Raw genomic sequence first — 17,056 nt, 5'->3', positions numbered from 1 at the left:
ACTTTTAGCATCATTCTGTTGTGAAAATTAAAAGCAATTAGAAAAAAAACTCCTAAAACCTGCATTTATTATCATTCTCATATTTAAATACCATAATAAAAATATAATTTGTAGCCAAAGTTATTAAGAGCCACTGTGGAAGGTCCAAAGAGCCACTTGCGGCAGACCCCTGATCTAAATTAATAAATAATGTCTGAGAATACACCAGTTAAATGTGAAGTTAAACGTGGTGTTCAGCGAGCTGCCTTTCAAAGTAAGAGCTTCCGGTCCGGCTCTTATTGTGGCAGTCCGAGCACCGGAAGCGGGCTGTAAGCGTTAGATAAGGAGCTCAGCATCGACGCCGCTGCTGCTGCTGCTGCGCGTCTCTTCCCGGTGACTGTGCGGAGATGTTAGACCGTTCCCGGTGAAAAGAAAAAAAATCCCCGCCGAAGCTCTGCCCCGTGGAAATGCCCCACCGCAGGGTGTAAATAGGGCGGGATTCGCGGACGGAAGAGCGGGGCAGAGAAGGCCAGGTCTCCGGGGCAGCTTGGGAGGATAACACCGGCAGGATGTGGCAAGTTTTAGCATGCGGGGCTGTAGTTTTCCCCGGTCTTTTCTTCGCCTTCAGGAAGGTTCTCCCCGCGGTGTTCAAGCACTGGACCGACGCCGACGTGGTTCTTGTCAGCGAGAGGTAATGTGACTCGGTTCGGTTCGGCTGTTTCCGCCTGGTAACGGGGCTTTTAAGCTAGTAACGGCCGCTGGTCGGGTTAGCTAGTTGCGCCGCTGCACTTTCTGCTCCCAGCGGCTCCGCAGCGCCAGCGTCCCTCTGCGTGGGACCGAGCTGTCCTCCGTGTCCTCCGTGGCGTGTTTTATTTTATTTTAATTTTATTTTATTTCCTGCCGGCTTTGGGTTTTAGGCGTGTTTCTGCACACTGGACGCATTATTACATAAATGTCGCCGCGCATCCAAACTATGGGTCCCTGCAGGGAAAAAGGCGAACGCGGAGAAACGTCTCGGTTCGGTGTTCCGGTCGCTTTGTGGGGGGGTTGAGGCTCCGGGAACGGTCCGGTAAACACCGAGACGGTTCCTGTGTCTGGAATCCCGGTAAATTACTGGTGTGGCGGATAAATGAGGACATGGAGACATGTTTGTGTTTGCAGACTTTATTTATATCCGGTAACCGGAGAGGAGACCGGATATAATAATGGCTCCTTTATCTGGGTTCCTCCTTTCCATCCATCCACCCTTCCTTCCATCCATCCATCCTTCCCTCCATCCAATAACCCATCCTTCCAGCCAACCTTCTTTTCATCTGTCCATCCAACAATCCAACCTTCCTTCCATCTATTCATCCTTCCATCTGTCCTTCCTTCTTTCCTTCCCTCCATCCATTAACCCATCCTTCTATCCTCCCATCCAACCTTCTTTTCATCTGTCCATTCAACATCTTTCCATCCTTTCATCCATCCTACCTTCCTTTCCTCTATCCAACCTTCCTTTCCTCCATCCATCCATCCTTTCCTCCATCCTTCTATCCATCCATCATCCTTCCTTCCATCTTTCCATTTGCCCATCTATTCATCCAACCATCCTTCCACCCGTCCAACCAACCTTCCTTATTTCCTTTCATCCATCTTTCTATTAATCCAGCCTTCCAATCATCCTTCCATCCATCCACCCTTCCTTCCAACCATCCATCCTTCCCTCCATCCAATAACCCATCCTTCCATCCAACCTTCTTTTCATCTGTCCATTCAAGCATCTTTCCATCCTTTCATCCATCCTACCTTCCTTTCCTCTATCAACCTTCCTTTCCTCCATCCATATTTTCCTCCATCAATACATCCTTTCCTCCATCTATCCATCCAACCATCCAACAATCCAACCTTCCTTCCATCTATTCATCCTTTCATCCATCCATCCAACATATTTCTATTCATCCAGCCTTCCAACCATCCTTCCTTTCCTCCATCTATCCATCCATCCATCCATCCTTCCCTTGTGTCTTGCTGGTGTCCCTTAGTTGTGTCTATTCCCTCTGGTGTTCTTCCTCCCCATGTTCCTTGTGTCCTTCCCTTCCTTGTGTCCTTCCTTCTTCCTTTCCTTGCGTCCTTCCTCCCAAACACAGTTTTGTCAGAGGCAGAGTCTGACGCCGTCGCCCAGAGCAGGACTGGTTTCCACCGGGTCGTCTACAATAATCAGAACAACCCGGACTGATGTCTGACGTTAGCAGCGCTAACGTGTTCAGTAACGGACGCAGGCGACTAGCGTGTCGTCAAACGGCAGCCATCTTGAATTCTGAGGTTGCGATTGACGAGCGATATCTGCCTTTCAGCGTTAATATTCTGACCTCAGAGCGGTTATTTTTTTTTTTTTTTTTTTTTTTATTTTGATCTGACAAATTCCAGCTTCTCACTAGAGATGAACTGCATCATCAGTTTGTGTAAATAAAGATTGGCTAAAACTGCAATAAACCGGTTATGAAGCGGTCTTAAGTTTGTTAGAGTAATAACAAATATGTTATTACTCTAACAAACTTCTCTTTCTAAAGGTTAATAATCTGAGTTTCTAAATATTAGCTGTGGTCTTCATAACAGCAGCTTTATGGTTCATTTATGACTTCATTACAAAAAGGTCTAGCTCAATGGAGGAGAATGCAAGGCATTATGGGATATCAGTCAAAAGGGACGCCCGATATATCGGCATTAACATCTGTTATTGGCCGATGTCGCTAATTGTTTTATCGAGATATTAACAAGATATTTGTTTCTGGAGCAGGTTGGCCATACACCGTTTGTTTGGTCATGTGATGATGATGATGATGCAGCAGCACAGGATTGTGGGGGTTTTAACTGAAGTGTTGTTGTTGTTGTTTTATCACCGTGTTTTAAGGGTAGAGAAATATATTTTCAGCCGTAACGGTAATATTAATACATCAGACATATTTGCCCAAATGTTCACATCAGTGCGTCTCTAATAATCAACTTTATTTATAGGTGACTTTTAATAAAGTTACATGAGGATAAAACAGAAGGACAAACATTAAATCACTATTTTATTTAATGGGTCATTTGAGCTACGTTCACACTGCAGCTCTTGGTGCTCAGTTCTGATTTTATTTTAATTTTTTTGTGCTGAAATCGGATTTTATTTTGAGGTTGCCGTTCATTCTACTGATGAATGCGACCGCCATCAAAGCGACCCGCATGCTCAGAAACCAGGAGATGTCAGAGAAATAATGGTGAATGTATTTTTTTGGAAGTTTCTAGAAGTGTTCACTAAAGTTTTGTTAAAAAAACTCAAAGGAAAAACAAACCGCGGATACCGACCAGCATCTCTCCTTATTATCAGAAAGCTGAGCAATGAAAGCCGACAATGTTTAGACTACATTGGCTAAAACGATGTAGTCGATGTTAAATAGCAAGAAGTAAGAAGAAAGCAGCACAACTATTAATTACATTTTCAATTCAATTTTATTTATATAGCACCAATTCATGAAACATGTCATCTCAAGGTTCTTTCCAAAGTCAGACTCCATCAGATCCTCCAGGTTGGTGAGAAAGTTTCCTCTCTAAGGAAACCCAGCAGGTTGCATCAAGTCTCTCCAAGCAGCATTCACTCCTCCTGAAAGAGCGTAGAGCCACAGTGGACAGTCGTCTGCATTGTTGATGGCTTTGCAGCAATCCCTCATACTGAGCATGCATGAAGCGACAGTGGAGAGGAAAACTCCCCTTTAACAGGGAGGAGAACCTCCAGCAGAACCAGAACCAGGCTCAGTGTGAACGCTCATCTGCCTCCACCCACTGGGGCTTAGAGAAGACAGAGCAGAGACACAGAAAGCACAGAAGCTCACATTGACCCAGGAGTACTTTCTATGGTAGAGAAGACAGAGCAGAGACACAGAAAGCACAGAAGCTCACATTGACCCAGGAGTACTTTCTATGTTAGAGAAGACAGAGCAGAGACACAGAAAGCTCAGAAGCTCACATTGACCCAGAAGTACTTTCTATGTTAGATGGTAATAGTGAATGATCTGCCTCCCCTGATGATGTCACAGCTAACAGAACGCCAGACCAGGTGTACCTTCTATGAAGAGAAAAATGACAGAGAGCAAAAGTTAAAAGCTGAAATAACAACAAACAATGCAGATTGGAGAGCAGTAGGAGAACTCAGCAGAGAGAGAGAAATAGACCCTGATGTCCTCCAGCAGCCTAAGCCTATAGCAGCATAACTATAGAGGTAGCTCAGGGTAACATGAGCCACTCTGACTAGAAGCTTTGTCACAAAGGAAAGTTTTAAGATTAGTCTTAAAAGTAGACAGGGTGTCTGCCTCACGGACCAAAACTGGGAGTTGGTTCCACAGGAGAGGAGCCTGATAGCGATTAGCGGTCATTTATGGAGCGCTAGCTGCTGCTACTGTGTGAGGATGTGTAGGAGAGGAGGGTAACATGAAAGACGGATAAAATGCGACATGACCGCTCAGACTGCTGACGCTTTGAAAACAATTCAATGCGTGTCTGAATCAGTTCCACATATGGAAGTGGCCCAAATCGGATGTTTTCTGGAGAGGGAGGGGGGGGGGTGAAAGAAAAGATCATAATTGGGCCGTTCACACCGCGGTGAAAAAGATGGATGTGGGTCGCGTTTCCCTGCAGCGTGAACGCAGCTTTTGTGTCAACTCAGCAATGTTGGTCGCTTGACCTCCTCAGAATCTGGTGAAACATTCCAGGAAGGATCTTTGGTTTCTGAAACGGACAACTTTAAATAAAATTAAAGCATAACCGCCCACCCCCATGAAAAAAATTAGAATAAATCACGAATGTAAGAAACTGAATGGAATTCCATCTTTATCAAATTTATTTATTTTTCCAAGTCTTCAGATTTCAGGAGATGTTCAGATGGTTCTGTTCTGAAATGAGCTGGAAAAAGCATTTATTTACTACTGTATATATGCTTTAAAAAGCTTTTATTTCTCAGTATATATTAAAGCCTATTAAAGATGACACAAGTAACAAAAAAATATTTTTAATTGGCCAGATGGACAATTTGAAGCTGATCAAATTTAGAATGGTAAGAATTATGAAAATGTTAGAATTTCAGCCCAAAATCTTGTCAGTTGTTGAATTAAGATAATTTCCTCTAAACTATTTCAGAGATTCTGAGGTGGTCGAGTCACCGATCCGTAAATCTGCCTTTAGAGGATAATAAATGTGTTCTAACGGAACATGTTCTAACTAACGGAACATGTTCTAACTAACGGCTACGTTAGCATCTGCTGCCAAGGAACCGGAGCGTTCATGGAGAGAACCTCAAAATAAAAAAGGTTTAGAGATTATTTTACAACGTGCTCGCTCGCAGAAGTTGATCCTACATTTTTGCAGTTTTGTCAGATTTCTATTTTATTTCAAATTGTTTTGCATCAAAATGCTTTTTCCAGATCGGGTTCTCTCTTCTGGAGGAAGGAGTAAAGGATTTCTGTTGGCTGTAAAACATTAACTTTGCTGTTTATACGTGTTTAAAACGTTGCTTTCAGAGCCGTTTCTGTTTCTCTCTGGATTATTGTCTCATTGAAGGCCGTAGACTTTTATCTTTAGGTGAAGTCGTTTGTTCCCTGCTGCGGATCTTTTGTTCTTAAATGCTAGAAATGGCAGAGAGAACCCGTCTTAGCACAGGATGGATTCCCTGAGTGGAAACTATTTAGCTACCCTGAGTAATAATTATGACGGTGGGTGTTAGCTGGGTCAGTGGGACTGGGTCCCGCGTGCCCGGCTCAGTCCACAGCTCATTTCTCCGCCGTCAGCCCGGTTCCTCCCCCTCTGGGCTGCAGTCCCAGGCTCTGCTGAGTCGGCGTGGAGCGGCGGCGCTTTGTGAACGCCGCCTCGGCGGATTCACTGATGCTCAGCTAACGGGAAGCGGTGGAGCCTGAGGGGACGACGCGCTGCGGCTTCTCCTCACTGACCGCAGGATCTGAGCCTGACGTTACTGACGTTTGCTCAGTTTACCGAATGCTTAATCTGTTTACCTCCTTTGTCACATTTAAATGTTTCTGATCATCAAAATAATGTCTATCGGACACCAATAAGCCGAGTAAATACAAAAAGCATGTTTCAAAACCCCTTTGTTACTAAATGCCAGGATTTATAACCAATTGTACAAACATTTTGTGTTTTTTGCTGCCAATCAGATGTTAAATGGATTAGAGATTCATTTAAATATGGCGGCTGCCATCACTGTAAATTTATGTATGTTGCTAATTTGCACCGTCAGGCACTGAAGGAATGAAACGCGTTTAATCTCAGTATGGTGATTATTTATGCTGCTGTTGCTCCAACAAGACTGAAACGAGGTCAATGTATGAGTCTGAAGAATGATTTCTTTTTCTTTAAAACTATTTTAAATACAGCTGAATACAGCACCTTTCTCGCAATAAGAAATTAGGCTAACGCATCGAAAATCATGTCTTTGAACAACTTTTAGTTTAAAATACCGAAAAAATCCCAGAAGCATTTATGCCCTGATTCACACTAAAACATATTGTAATGGTGCATGTCATCATTATTTATTAATTTCCTTCATAATCTAAAGATAATTGATTTAATGCACAGAATTCACAATTTATTTTACTATAACTAAATTAATTACCAATACTAGTATTTTCATTTCCAAGAAGGAGCTTCAAATCCCAAAATCGGAAATAACTTAGAATTGTGATCACATGTTTAACCTGACATCATTTGAATAACACATTAGTACATTTTTAACGTTTTATTATTGTAAAACCTACATCAAAGTCATGACTGTTTACTGACTTTTTATCCAAATTCCATCCGATCTGATCCAAAAAACAGGCAAAGTTCACACTCTGACAACTAGATGGTATCAAAAACATTTCTAATAGTGTCCTTCCAGGTGTAAGCATCAACAGTTTCTCACAGTACTTTGCTGTTTTCACAACCTAACCGCTGTGAGGCCGATTAGCATCACTCGTCCATAAAGGATTAAGCATCAGTTTCACTCGCTACACCGTGGCATTTAGAATCAAGACACCACTTCTATAGACCCACGGATTGCAGAGTTTAGCTCTCCTCTGATCAGAGAGACCGCCAGATACCAAGCGGTGTAGGACATTGTTGGGAACGTCTTCAGTGATTGGATGATTCTGCAGCTCTTGGAGGAAGAAAACATTTCTGTCCAGGATCTTTATGAAAGACGGTGTCCCGTTACATGGTGATGGTGTGCAGCTCCAGGACCTGGACACCTTGTTGTAGCTGATGAAACCATGAATTCTGCTCTATAGCTGTACATCCTGAAGGAGGAGGTCCAACCATCAGTTTGTGACGTTAAGCCAGCACGTGTTCCTCTGATTGGTTCAGAAAAGGCCAAAATATTGGTTATGAGTGGCCTAGTCAAAGCTTGAACCATCCATGTGGGATGCTGGAGCATCAAAAAGGGATTTTAACTTTTTTACTGATGCATTATAAGCAGAACAGCAGCAGTTTCCCAAAGCCTCACTCCTCCTGCTGCATGGCTCTGCCGACGCATTCCTGCGCTGCACGTCTCCAGCTTGTCCCGACTCCTCCGGCCCGTTCAGTGGAGCTCTGTGAAGGTGAGAAAGTGTCCAGGAAAGCAGCTGCTGGGCGTCAGCTGCTTCTGTTTGATGTGTAAACACAAAAGTGATGAGTTTGTTTGAGCGATGCGGAGGAAGTTTCCCACCAGCGTCACGTCACTGCCGTCATGCACCACCTGACCTCTGAAGCTGCAGCTTCTACAAACACCATCAGTAGCACCTTGTTGAGTGAACGGTTCCTCCACGTCTGGTAGTAGTTATGGTCGAGTAGCTGACTAACCAGACGACTACCAGTACTCCTAGTGGGCTCTCCCCAACGCTGGACCACATTCAACGAGACTTATTCCTGACATTAAGAGTTTAACAGAGAGGATGGACCTCCTGCAGACCTACCAGGACATGGACGTCCACCTGGACTGACAGGCTGGACCAGGAGAGCAGGAGGACCATGGTGGCTCTGGAGGAGCTGCAGACTCTATGGGTCCCACATCACATTCATGTGTTACTATAAAAACAACCAATGCTGGTAGCAAAAGACTAAAACACAATTAAGGAAAATTGTGCAAAGAGCTGTTTGCGTTGTCTGCAGAGGAAATGTGTATAAATCAGTTTAAGAGCCGTTGTGTTGCACATGGTGGTGACAAGTCGTGCAAATATAGCAGCAGTTCATTGGTTGGTTGTTACCTGCAGTATCTTTCCTTCTTCTGCTAAAACGGCCTAGTCAAAGTCCAGATCCAGCTGATAATCTGTGGCAGGACTTAAACGAGCGTTCATCCAATCTGATGGAGCTGTTTCTCCAGAGCAGAATCAAAAACGACTTCCCTCTGTCGACTGAAAACTGCTGGAGACCTTTTTAAAAAACCCACGCATCATCTTCCTCAGTCTGTCACATGAAACCAAAGAGCTACACGGGTCTGCGGTCTGTGGTTGGAGCGTATTAGAGCGGCGCCGTACCTCCCAGCTGCGCTCTGCTCACCAAGACCCGTTATTGCTGCTACGCTTCAGCCATGAAGGCGGAAAATAAGCCGGAGAACGAAGCTTCTAGTGAGGAACAGCAATCACCAAATCCAGCTTCAGTAAAACCTGGAGCTCTGACTGCAAACGACGACTTCTGACCCTTTTTAAAAGGGTTAGAAAAGACTTCCTGATGAATAAATGTTCATTAAGTTCACCTGTGAACCCCTCGTCAAGTCATGATCTCACAGGTTACTCAGGTTTTATGGAAAACATTATCTGTACGATGATCCGGACTGTCGTCTCGCCTCATAACCCAGCTCTGTCAGCCAGATGTTTCTGCTGGACAATGGTTCTCACCGTGGTTCTCACCGTGGTTCTCACCGTGGTTCTCAGCCTACTTCATGTCGCCAGTCAGCGTTCGGTTCTTACGCTGCAGATCTGCCACTGTTGAGGAACGGCTGGCGAAGTCCAGCCCAATCAGACCTTCAGGGTTTGTTTTAAGTCTAGGATTAATCACGCTGACTCAGCGCGTTTTTTTCCTCTTCATGAGGAAGTTTGTGGTCGTCTGCAGACTCCCAGCTGACGTTACGTAAAGAACCGCGATCATCTGTTGGTATTTTGAAGAACGGCACAGTAGGGCTGGTTGATACGGGCCAAAAATCATGTATTTAGACTGAATGCTGATGCACGATATTTATCTCTGATTTTGTTTTCATAAAGTAATTATAAAAAAAGCTTCTCTGAATCAATGCTTTTTCCCAAATGTCTGATTTTTTTTCTTTTTCAACAAACTGATGTAAATAAATGAGAAACAGGTTAAAAATAACCTACTTCAATATAGGGCTGAACGATTTTGGACAATAATCTAATTGTGATTATTTTTTTATTTTTATTTTTTTCTTAATATTGCGATTTAATGTGATTTTTTTTTTTTTTTTTTTTTAGTTTAATTTATGATGTCTTTTTAAACATACAAACAACAAATCAATTTGTTTCCTCGCTGTGCAGATTAGTTAGCTAAAAGACCCACAGCATCTAAACTCAGAGCAGAAATTATTGCGTTCTGCCTACGATTGATTTCAACCAAAATTGCAATTTTGACTTTTCTCTGCTAAACCACAAGCAACAAAAATGGCGTCTAAATAAAGATGGTTGTAAACAAGGACTATTTTAAATATGAACTTTTAATGTTTCTATTGATCAGAATATTATTCAAGAGAACAGCTTTTAGTTTTATTGGACATCAATCCTTGTTGAACATAAAGTCCAACCAACGAGCAAGTCTATGTATTAAACTGATTGACCACAATGATGATAATATATATGATTATATAAACTCTAAAACAAGTAATAAAATTAGATTATCTCACTGCTGCAACTGTCTTCCCTTCCATGTGGAGGCAAACCCACTTTAAACATTTTACCAACACCTAAAGGACGCGTCTGATTCACTAATTGTTATATAGCCAAAAATTGCTGACCTCTGCGATTTGGAAATTGCGTTTTTTTTTTAATCGCGATTATATTGAAAATGCGATTAATTGTTCAGCCCTACTGGAATAAAATGTTTGTTACATAGACCATGTGGATGTAAGCGATTTAGTTTCATCTTGTGTCTTTTTAAACTAATCTCAATATGTTGCCCAGCTGCATCAGTGAGCTGAGGCCCAAACACGTGACGTTTTTTTCTTACTCCACTTCCATCCATCAAGAAGTACTTGGACATTAACAGGATCATCATCAGCATAACTTCCTGTTTTCAGCCCTGGTGACCACCGCCGGCCTCTGTTTGCTCTTTCTGCCTCTATCGGCGTGTCTCGCTCTGCTGCGGCGCTCAAGGCCCCCAGATTACGCCGGAGGAGCAAAAGAAAGACGGTCAGGCGCCGCGTCGGGGCCGAGGAAACGAGCGCAGACCGTCCCTGAGACGAGTCGTAGGAAGGGAAGGCCGAGGCCGCCGTCTGGCCTGACGCAGCAGGAACAGAACGTCAACATTTCAGAGGGAGGCAGCCAGGCATTTCTCCTTTTCTCCCCCCTGTTCTCCTCACCCCATCGACCTCAGCGTTGCGTCAGCTGGGAGCGGGTTACTGCCGGACACGACGCCTGAGCGAGTGGGCTGTGTGAAGTCCGGGTCTTGTGACACAGCGTGTGGCGGAGCGAGGAGTCAGTGAAGGCTGAGGACAGATAAAGTTTTACTGACTGAATACTTTAGATATACAGAAATCTGCCTACAGTCTGGTGTTTGCCTGTAGAAACATCAGCTTTAAGTACATTTGCTTTTATATAAGGATGCACCGATGTGGAAATGTGGGCCGATATCAATAACCAATATTAATATCGGTGTTACGTCTTTGGGCTGGACGATAATTCAATAACTATTCACATCGATGGAGAGACGTAGGGTTCAAAAGAGAGAAAAGGTCCATAAAAGGTTCAATATAACAGTTTCCCTTCCTTTTATATTCTAGTCAATCATGTAGGTTAATACTAGTCATTACGTCCTCCCAGCCAATCAGAAATGCAGAGCCAGGAACCAAGCCCCGCCCCCTTTCGAAGAGTTCAGAGTTCCTTTTTTTTTTTTTTAGACTTACAGTTTTTTTTTTTCTTTTTTTCCCCTTTTTTTTCCCTCTTTTTTTTCCTTTTTTTCCAGATTTATTCAGAAAAAAAAAAGATTTACAGTTTTGGTAAAGGGTTTGTTTGAGTTCTTTATTTAAAAACGGGTCATAAAGCAACAGTATGAAAAGTTCAGGGCTGCACTTAAAATATAGGTTTTAAAATTTTTTATAATTATGATTTCTATTTTATTAATATGCTTTCTATATCGTCCAGCCCTGTTATGTCCGATACCCGTGTGTGTAGGGCTGGAACTTCTCAAGGCCATATACCACTCTACTTTATTTTAGGGTTTAGAGCAAAAAATATAATTAGTTACATTATGGCAAACTTGAATTGAACTTTCCTAATTAAAGCAAAACCAATCAGTAGGAGACAATTAGGGCCTCATTTATTGAAATATATCATTTAAGTCAGTTCCTAAACTAAAGTTGTATAATGATGAGAATAAAGTCACATTTTTATAAGAACTCTAAGAAAAAAGTGAAGGAAATGTTAAATCTTTTTAGCACATCGGCAGCAAATCATCTGGCGACAAATGGACTCTGGTTCTGATTCGGTTTCTTGTGAAGCTGATCTGGTTGCTATGCAATTTATTCAGGGGGGCTTTCTACAGAAGCCTGCCACACTTTTCAGATTTTAAAACCATGTTCTTGACATTAAAAAAACCCAATGAAGAGGGTTAGAGTTTCTGGTTGTAACGTGATAAAGTGAACAGGTTCTGGTCTCCCAATGATCCGGCTCACTAAACATGATCCGGCTCATTGAACATCTTCACGGGCCTCGCAGTCTCTGGTCCGTTTTCACTCTCCTGGACCTGAAGAAGCAGACATGTGTGTTTCCTCAGAGCGAGGCGCAGCCATTAAAGCCCATTATTCAACCCGGTGTTGTGTAAAAGGAGCTGTTACAGCTACGGGGGGGGGTGGGGGGGGATTAAATGAAATGTTTCTGATTTTAAAGAAGCTTAGTGTCAGGGCTGCCAAGCTGGGCAGCAGCCAGCAAGTCCAGGCTCAAGCACTCATTCATAGTTTGACCAAATTGGTGAAACAAGCGGACGTCCTGCATGAACCCGGAACACAAAGAGCCACATTGTTTGGTTCTGTTGGTTCGGATCAGCGCCGGCTCTCCAGGATCTGGATTCTGGGAGCTGCCACGCTCCTCCATGCGGCTGAGAGCGAGGCGGCTCGGCCCGGGGCCCCTCAGATGTGTCACGCTCGGCCGGTCGGCCCGGTGCGACGGCCTCAGCGGGGACACGGCCGATTAAAGCGGTTCTTAGCAGATAATCTGTTTTAATTTCTAAGGTTTCAGCGGCGAGTCTGAAATGCTGCGGCCACAGGAGAGTCTGTTAACCTCAAGTAAAAATACCACAGCGTCACGATATTTACACACAAAATGTCTAATGCCGGCGTAGGGCCATGAAACCATTCACTGCAGTTTACCATTTATGAAGATTTAATTTAGTTAGAAAACCTGGATTTTTATTTTATTTTTATTCTCCAATGCACTCATCAGGCTTCCATCAGTCCTGAAAGGGGAAATAGTTTTAGTAGTGGCGCTTAATGTACGGTCAAAATACCCAAAGACACTTTAAAAAATCAGTAAATGAATGAATTAAAGTTAAATAAGTGAAGTGAAGCCTGCTATGATATTTAACTCATAAGTAGGTCGTTTGTGTAAAACCATTAACTGCAAACATTTGTTATATTTTCATTGTTTACTGGGCTGGGCGGCCAGCTTGTTTCCTAAGCATGTTTCATAGCTACTGTTTAGTTGCACTTTGAATTCAGTTCAACTTCCAGATGTGGCAATTGAAATAAAAGCAAGCTTTTAAAAATAAAGTCTGTAATTTTTCTTTATGAAACGAAAGGGATACAAATAAAAACCAATAGATTTGGTCAAATAAAATAATTCTGGATGATAATAAAATCAGGTTTTATTATAAGCCGTATCATGGATGAAAACAAGCCAGTCACGTGATCACTAAACTTTTAACATTTTCCTTGTGATGCTTATATTGTATATTATGTTCTTTCTTATGTATTTGCCTGCCTAGGGACTACGGATGAAAATTAGCTTTGTAGCTATAATCCGGCATATTTACATTTGTTTTTATACTGATGTTCATTAATGTGCTTTGTCCCTATTCAAATAAATAAATAAATAAAATAAGTATCATCCAGTTTATAATAATGCACACACTTGGTCAAAAAAGTTAATCACCTGCTGCATTTAGTAAAAATACCCTCCAGCATCTCTGCAGGGACCCAAGAAGTCACAACAGAACTCAGTAAAGGTTCATATATCGGCGTTTTTCATGTTCTCTGCGGTTCTGATGCACCACAGCGGGCTGCGTTCAGACGGAGCCCAGCCGGTCCACAGACCCACAGACACCACTGTGGAAGTGGGTGATGGTTTACCAGCTGAAACAGAGAGAGGGCGGCTCAGACGTGTTGGTGGTGATGATCTGACGTGAATCTGTTGTGCTTTCTTCTTGCAGACTGGTGTCATCCATCCACGCCCTCATGGCCACGACAGCCGGAGTCGTCATCGTGTCGTCATGCAGAGGCAACATCATTTATGACAGGTCAGCGTCGCCGTCTCTTTAATTTAACAATCCATGGTCGCCGACATGTAAACGTTGGTTATTTACACCACTGATCAGTCAGTCTCTGTCAACTCAGCATTTATGAGTCGACAGACTGACTGATTGGATGTACTTTGCTTTATCATACAGATAAAGCAAAGTTTCTGTCTCTAAAACAAATTAAATGCTTAAAACAAAACCAAGATAAGACAAGGCACATTTATTTCTATAGCACATTTCAGTACAAAGACAATGCAAAGTGCTTTACATGGTTAAAATATAGCAATATAAGACTGAATAAAAGTAAGTAGGAATAAAATGTAGAAACAAAATAGAACATGGTAAAATATTAAAAACAGTTGGACTACAAAGTTAAACTAATGATGTTTCACTAAAACAGTTTAACTAGAACAGTCGAAGGTAATCCTGAACAAATGTGTTTTTAATCTGGATTTAAAGGAACTCAGGCTTTCAGCACTTTTACAGATAAAGATAGATAAAGATAAAGTAAATCAGTAAAATTAAAGCAAGGCTTAGCGGGGAACGATGTGAAGCATTTCTACAACCTCTTTGGTTTTTTCCACTGTGCCACATGGAGAAATTCACCGATAGCAAATTATTACGTACAAAGGAACCTTGAAGTTAATACAGGCGCTAATCATATAATCATTAAAAGTTTTTTACCTTTCAAAGAGTGAAACTAGTATATTCATTAATTACACACAAACATATATATTTCAAGTGTTTATTTGTTTTAATTTTGATAACTGACAAAATGCATAAATAAACGATCATGCATAAAACCCATAAAATATTAATTTTAAATCTAACTGAACTAGCTAGTTCAATTATTTTTATCAAACATTTTTATCAAACTAGGTATTTTACATATATAAAAATTAAATTACAATTTTTTTAAAACAATCTTTCAACCTTAAAGCTTTTAACGTTGCTTAATGTTTAAAAAGATTTTAACCTATTGTATTTAAAAAAAGAGCATCTTCTTCTCTCTGGCAATATTCCCAGCATCAATATTTAAAAACGACCGAATTATTCATTTCTAAATAAACTGTCGGTCAACCATTAAAGTTAAATAAAACAATCCCGTCACTTTAATCTTAACCATTAATCTCAGTGATGAATGAAACCCTGAAATAAACCCATTAATAACTGTTAATAACCAGCGTTATTAGTGTCTTCTTCTTCATTCGGAGCGTGGAGCTGCAGCCATGTGACAGAGGCGCTACACCGCCCCCTGCTGCAGCCGCGGTGAACTGCATGTGATTTAAACCACTGCTTAAAGGGAAACTTTCAGACCGTAGCAATCTTTATATACATTTAAACATTGCAGGAATGTTTGCGTTGACATTTTTTCTTTGTCGACGTTGTGGATGAGGTCGACCAATGGCTGCAGGATCTCTGCTGGCTGACTACGCCGTAGTGTCGTCCTCCTGTAGCTGCTGCAGGCGCCCTCACCCTGCTAGCCTGTCACCTTCACCAGGAAACTGCGCTGTGTAAACTAGCAAAGCCCCAAGGCTATTAGATAGCACTTGTTGTGTCTCCAGTGCCTCCATATTTTACCCTTCACCCAGTCCCCCCCCTCTTTAATCCGCCCCTCCAGATCAGCCACCTAGCAGCAGGTGTGTGTTAGCGTGCCGTTGGCCTCTCTGTGCAGGTCAGGGAAGTGTGACGCTAGGCTAACGCTAGCTATTAATCCCACTGAGTCAGCAGCTGGACCCAGGCAGTCCCAGTTCCAGGCTGCTAATCCCCCCCCCCCCCCCCCCCCCCCCCCCCCCCCCTCCGGCCACAGAGCTTAACTCCTCCGGGGCGCTGCTCAGTTCTGCCGCCGCACCGTGACGTGCTGCAGGCTGCAGCTTAGCAGACACGTGCTTCACACCAGCCCCAGCGCTGCGTGTTGTTCAGACGCCGCGTCTCGTCTGCTGCGAGTGGCGCTGAAGGCAGACGCTGGTTCAGTCTGACGGGTTCACTTCACCTAAACGCGCCTCTTTGCCTCCAGATGTCTACAAACAGCGGCTGTAGACGATGAACCAGCTGGTTGTGCGCTGATAAAACTTCATCACAGAAGTTATTCTGGTCGCTCTGGGAGGCCATAATAGTTTGAAGAGCAGGATGAGAGGAAATAAGTGTTTCTCAACTTTATTCCCTCTTATTTCCTGAACGTTGGCCTTCCTTCCTTCCTTCGTTCTTTACTAATGTCCTTCCTTCCTTACTTCCTTCCTAACTTCTTTACTACTGTCCTTTCTTTCTTGCTTCCTTCCTTCCTAAGTTCTTTACTACTATCCTTTCTTCCTTCCTTGCTTCCTTCCTTCCTAGCTTCCTTCTTTACTACTGCCCTTCCTTCCTTCCTGCTGTCCTTCCTTCTTTACTACTGTCCTTCCTTCCTTGCTTCCTTCTTTCCTAACTTCTTTACTACTGTCCTTACTTCCTTGCTTCCTTCCTTCCTGCCATCCTTCCTTCTTTACTACTGTCCTTCCTTCCTTCCTTCACTACTGTCCTTCCTTCTTTACTACTTTCCTTCCTTCCTTGCTTCACTACTGTCCTTCCTAACTTCTTTACTACTGTCCTTCCTTCCTTGCTCCCTTGCTTCCTTCCTTCCTTCCTACCTTCCATCTTTGTTTCCTTCCTAACTTCTTTACTACTGTCCTTCCTTCCTGTACTTCCTACATGCTGGCTGTCCATCCATCCTTCCTTCCTCTCCTAACTTTATTGCTCGACATTCTTTGCTTCCTTGTGTCCTAGCTCCTTTTATTTCTTGTCTTTCCATCATTTCTACCGTGTGTCCTTTCCTCCTTAGTTCATTCCTGTCTTGTCGTCCATCGGGTTAGTTTCCTGTGTTTATGGACAGTACTAGTTTTCCCTCCACAGAACCAGCCTTAGTTTGGGTTTCCCTTTGTTTCCATAGTTTAGTTTACGGACCCAACACGCGCCTTTTGCTTTAGGAGCTTAAGAACTAAGTGAGAGGTCAAAGGTCGCCAGCTTGAAGCTGTCTTAACAGCTTTATTCAATTCTGTCCACATAATTAATCATCACAGTTTATTCTGCTGCGATCCAGGCTGCCTGGTGTTCACGCCGTACATACAGCGCCTTGCAAAAGTATTCACCCCCCCCATCACTCCTGTCTCATTGCCTTTTTACCCCAAAATGATTATTATTGTTATTATTATTATTATTATTATTATTATTATTATTATTATTATTATTACTTTATGGGATGGATCTGCACAAAATTGTCCAAGTTGGTGAAGAGACGTGAGAAAAATGTATACTAGGAAAAAACAGACAATTAGCATCTGCATAAAATATTCTGGAGCAACAATTTGCCTCCAGAAGTCCCATA

General features: G+C 42.6%; 1 protein-coding gene across 1 annotated transcript in view; it reads left to right on the top strand.

The window, feature by feature from the left end:
• The first annotated feature begins 285 nt into the window (after nucleotides 1–285).
• The window catches only part of tlcd3a (TLC domain containing 3A), a 34,300-nt gene continuing 17,529 nt past the window's right edge, over nucleotides 286–17,056 (top strand). The window contains exons 1-2 of the mRNA XM_012866604.3: nucleotides 286–670; nucleotides 13,612–13,698. Of these exons, the coding sequence (XP_012722058.2) occupies nucleotides 549–670; nucleotides 13,612–13,698 (209 nt within the window). The 5' untranslated portion in view covers nucleotides 286–548. The remainder of the gene's footprint in view (nucleotides 671–13,611; nucleotides 13,699–17,056) is intronic.

This window comes from Fundulus heteroclitus, chromosome 11 (genome assembly GCF_011125445.2).
Source record: "Fundulus heteroclitus isolate FHET01 chromosome 11, MU-UCD_Fhet_4.1, whole genome shotgun sequence".
NCBI classification, from domain to species: Eukaryota; Metazoa; Chordata; class Actinopteri; order Cyprinodontiformes; family Fundulidae; genus Fundulus; species Fundulus heteroclitus.
The sequence above is the reverse complement of the archived record's forward strand: the minus strand, read 5'-3'. Positions and strand labels throughout refer to the sequence as shown.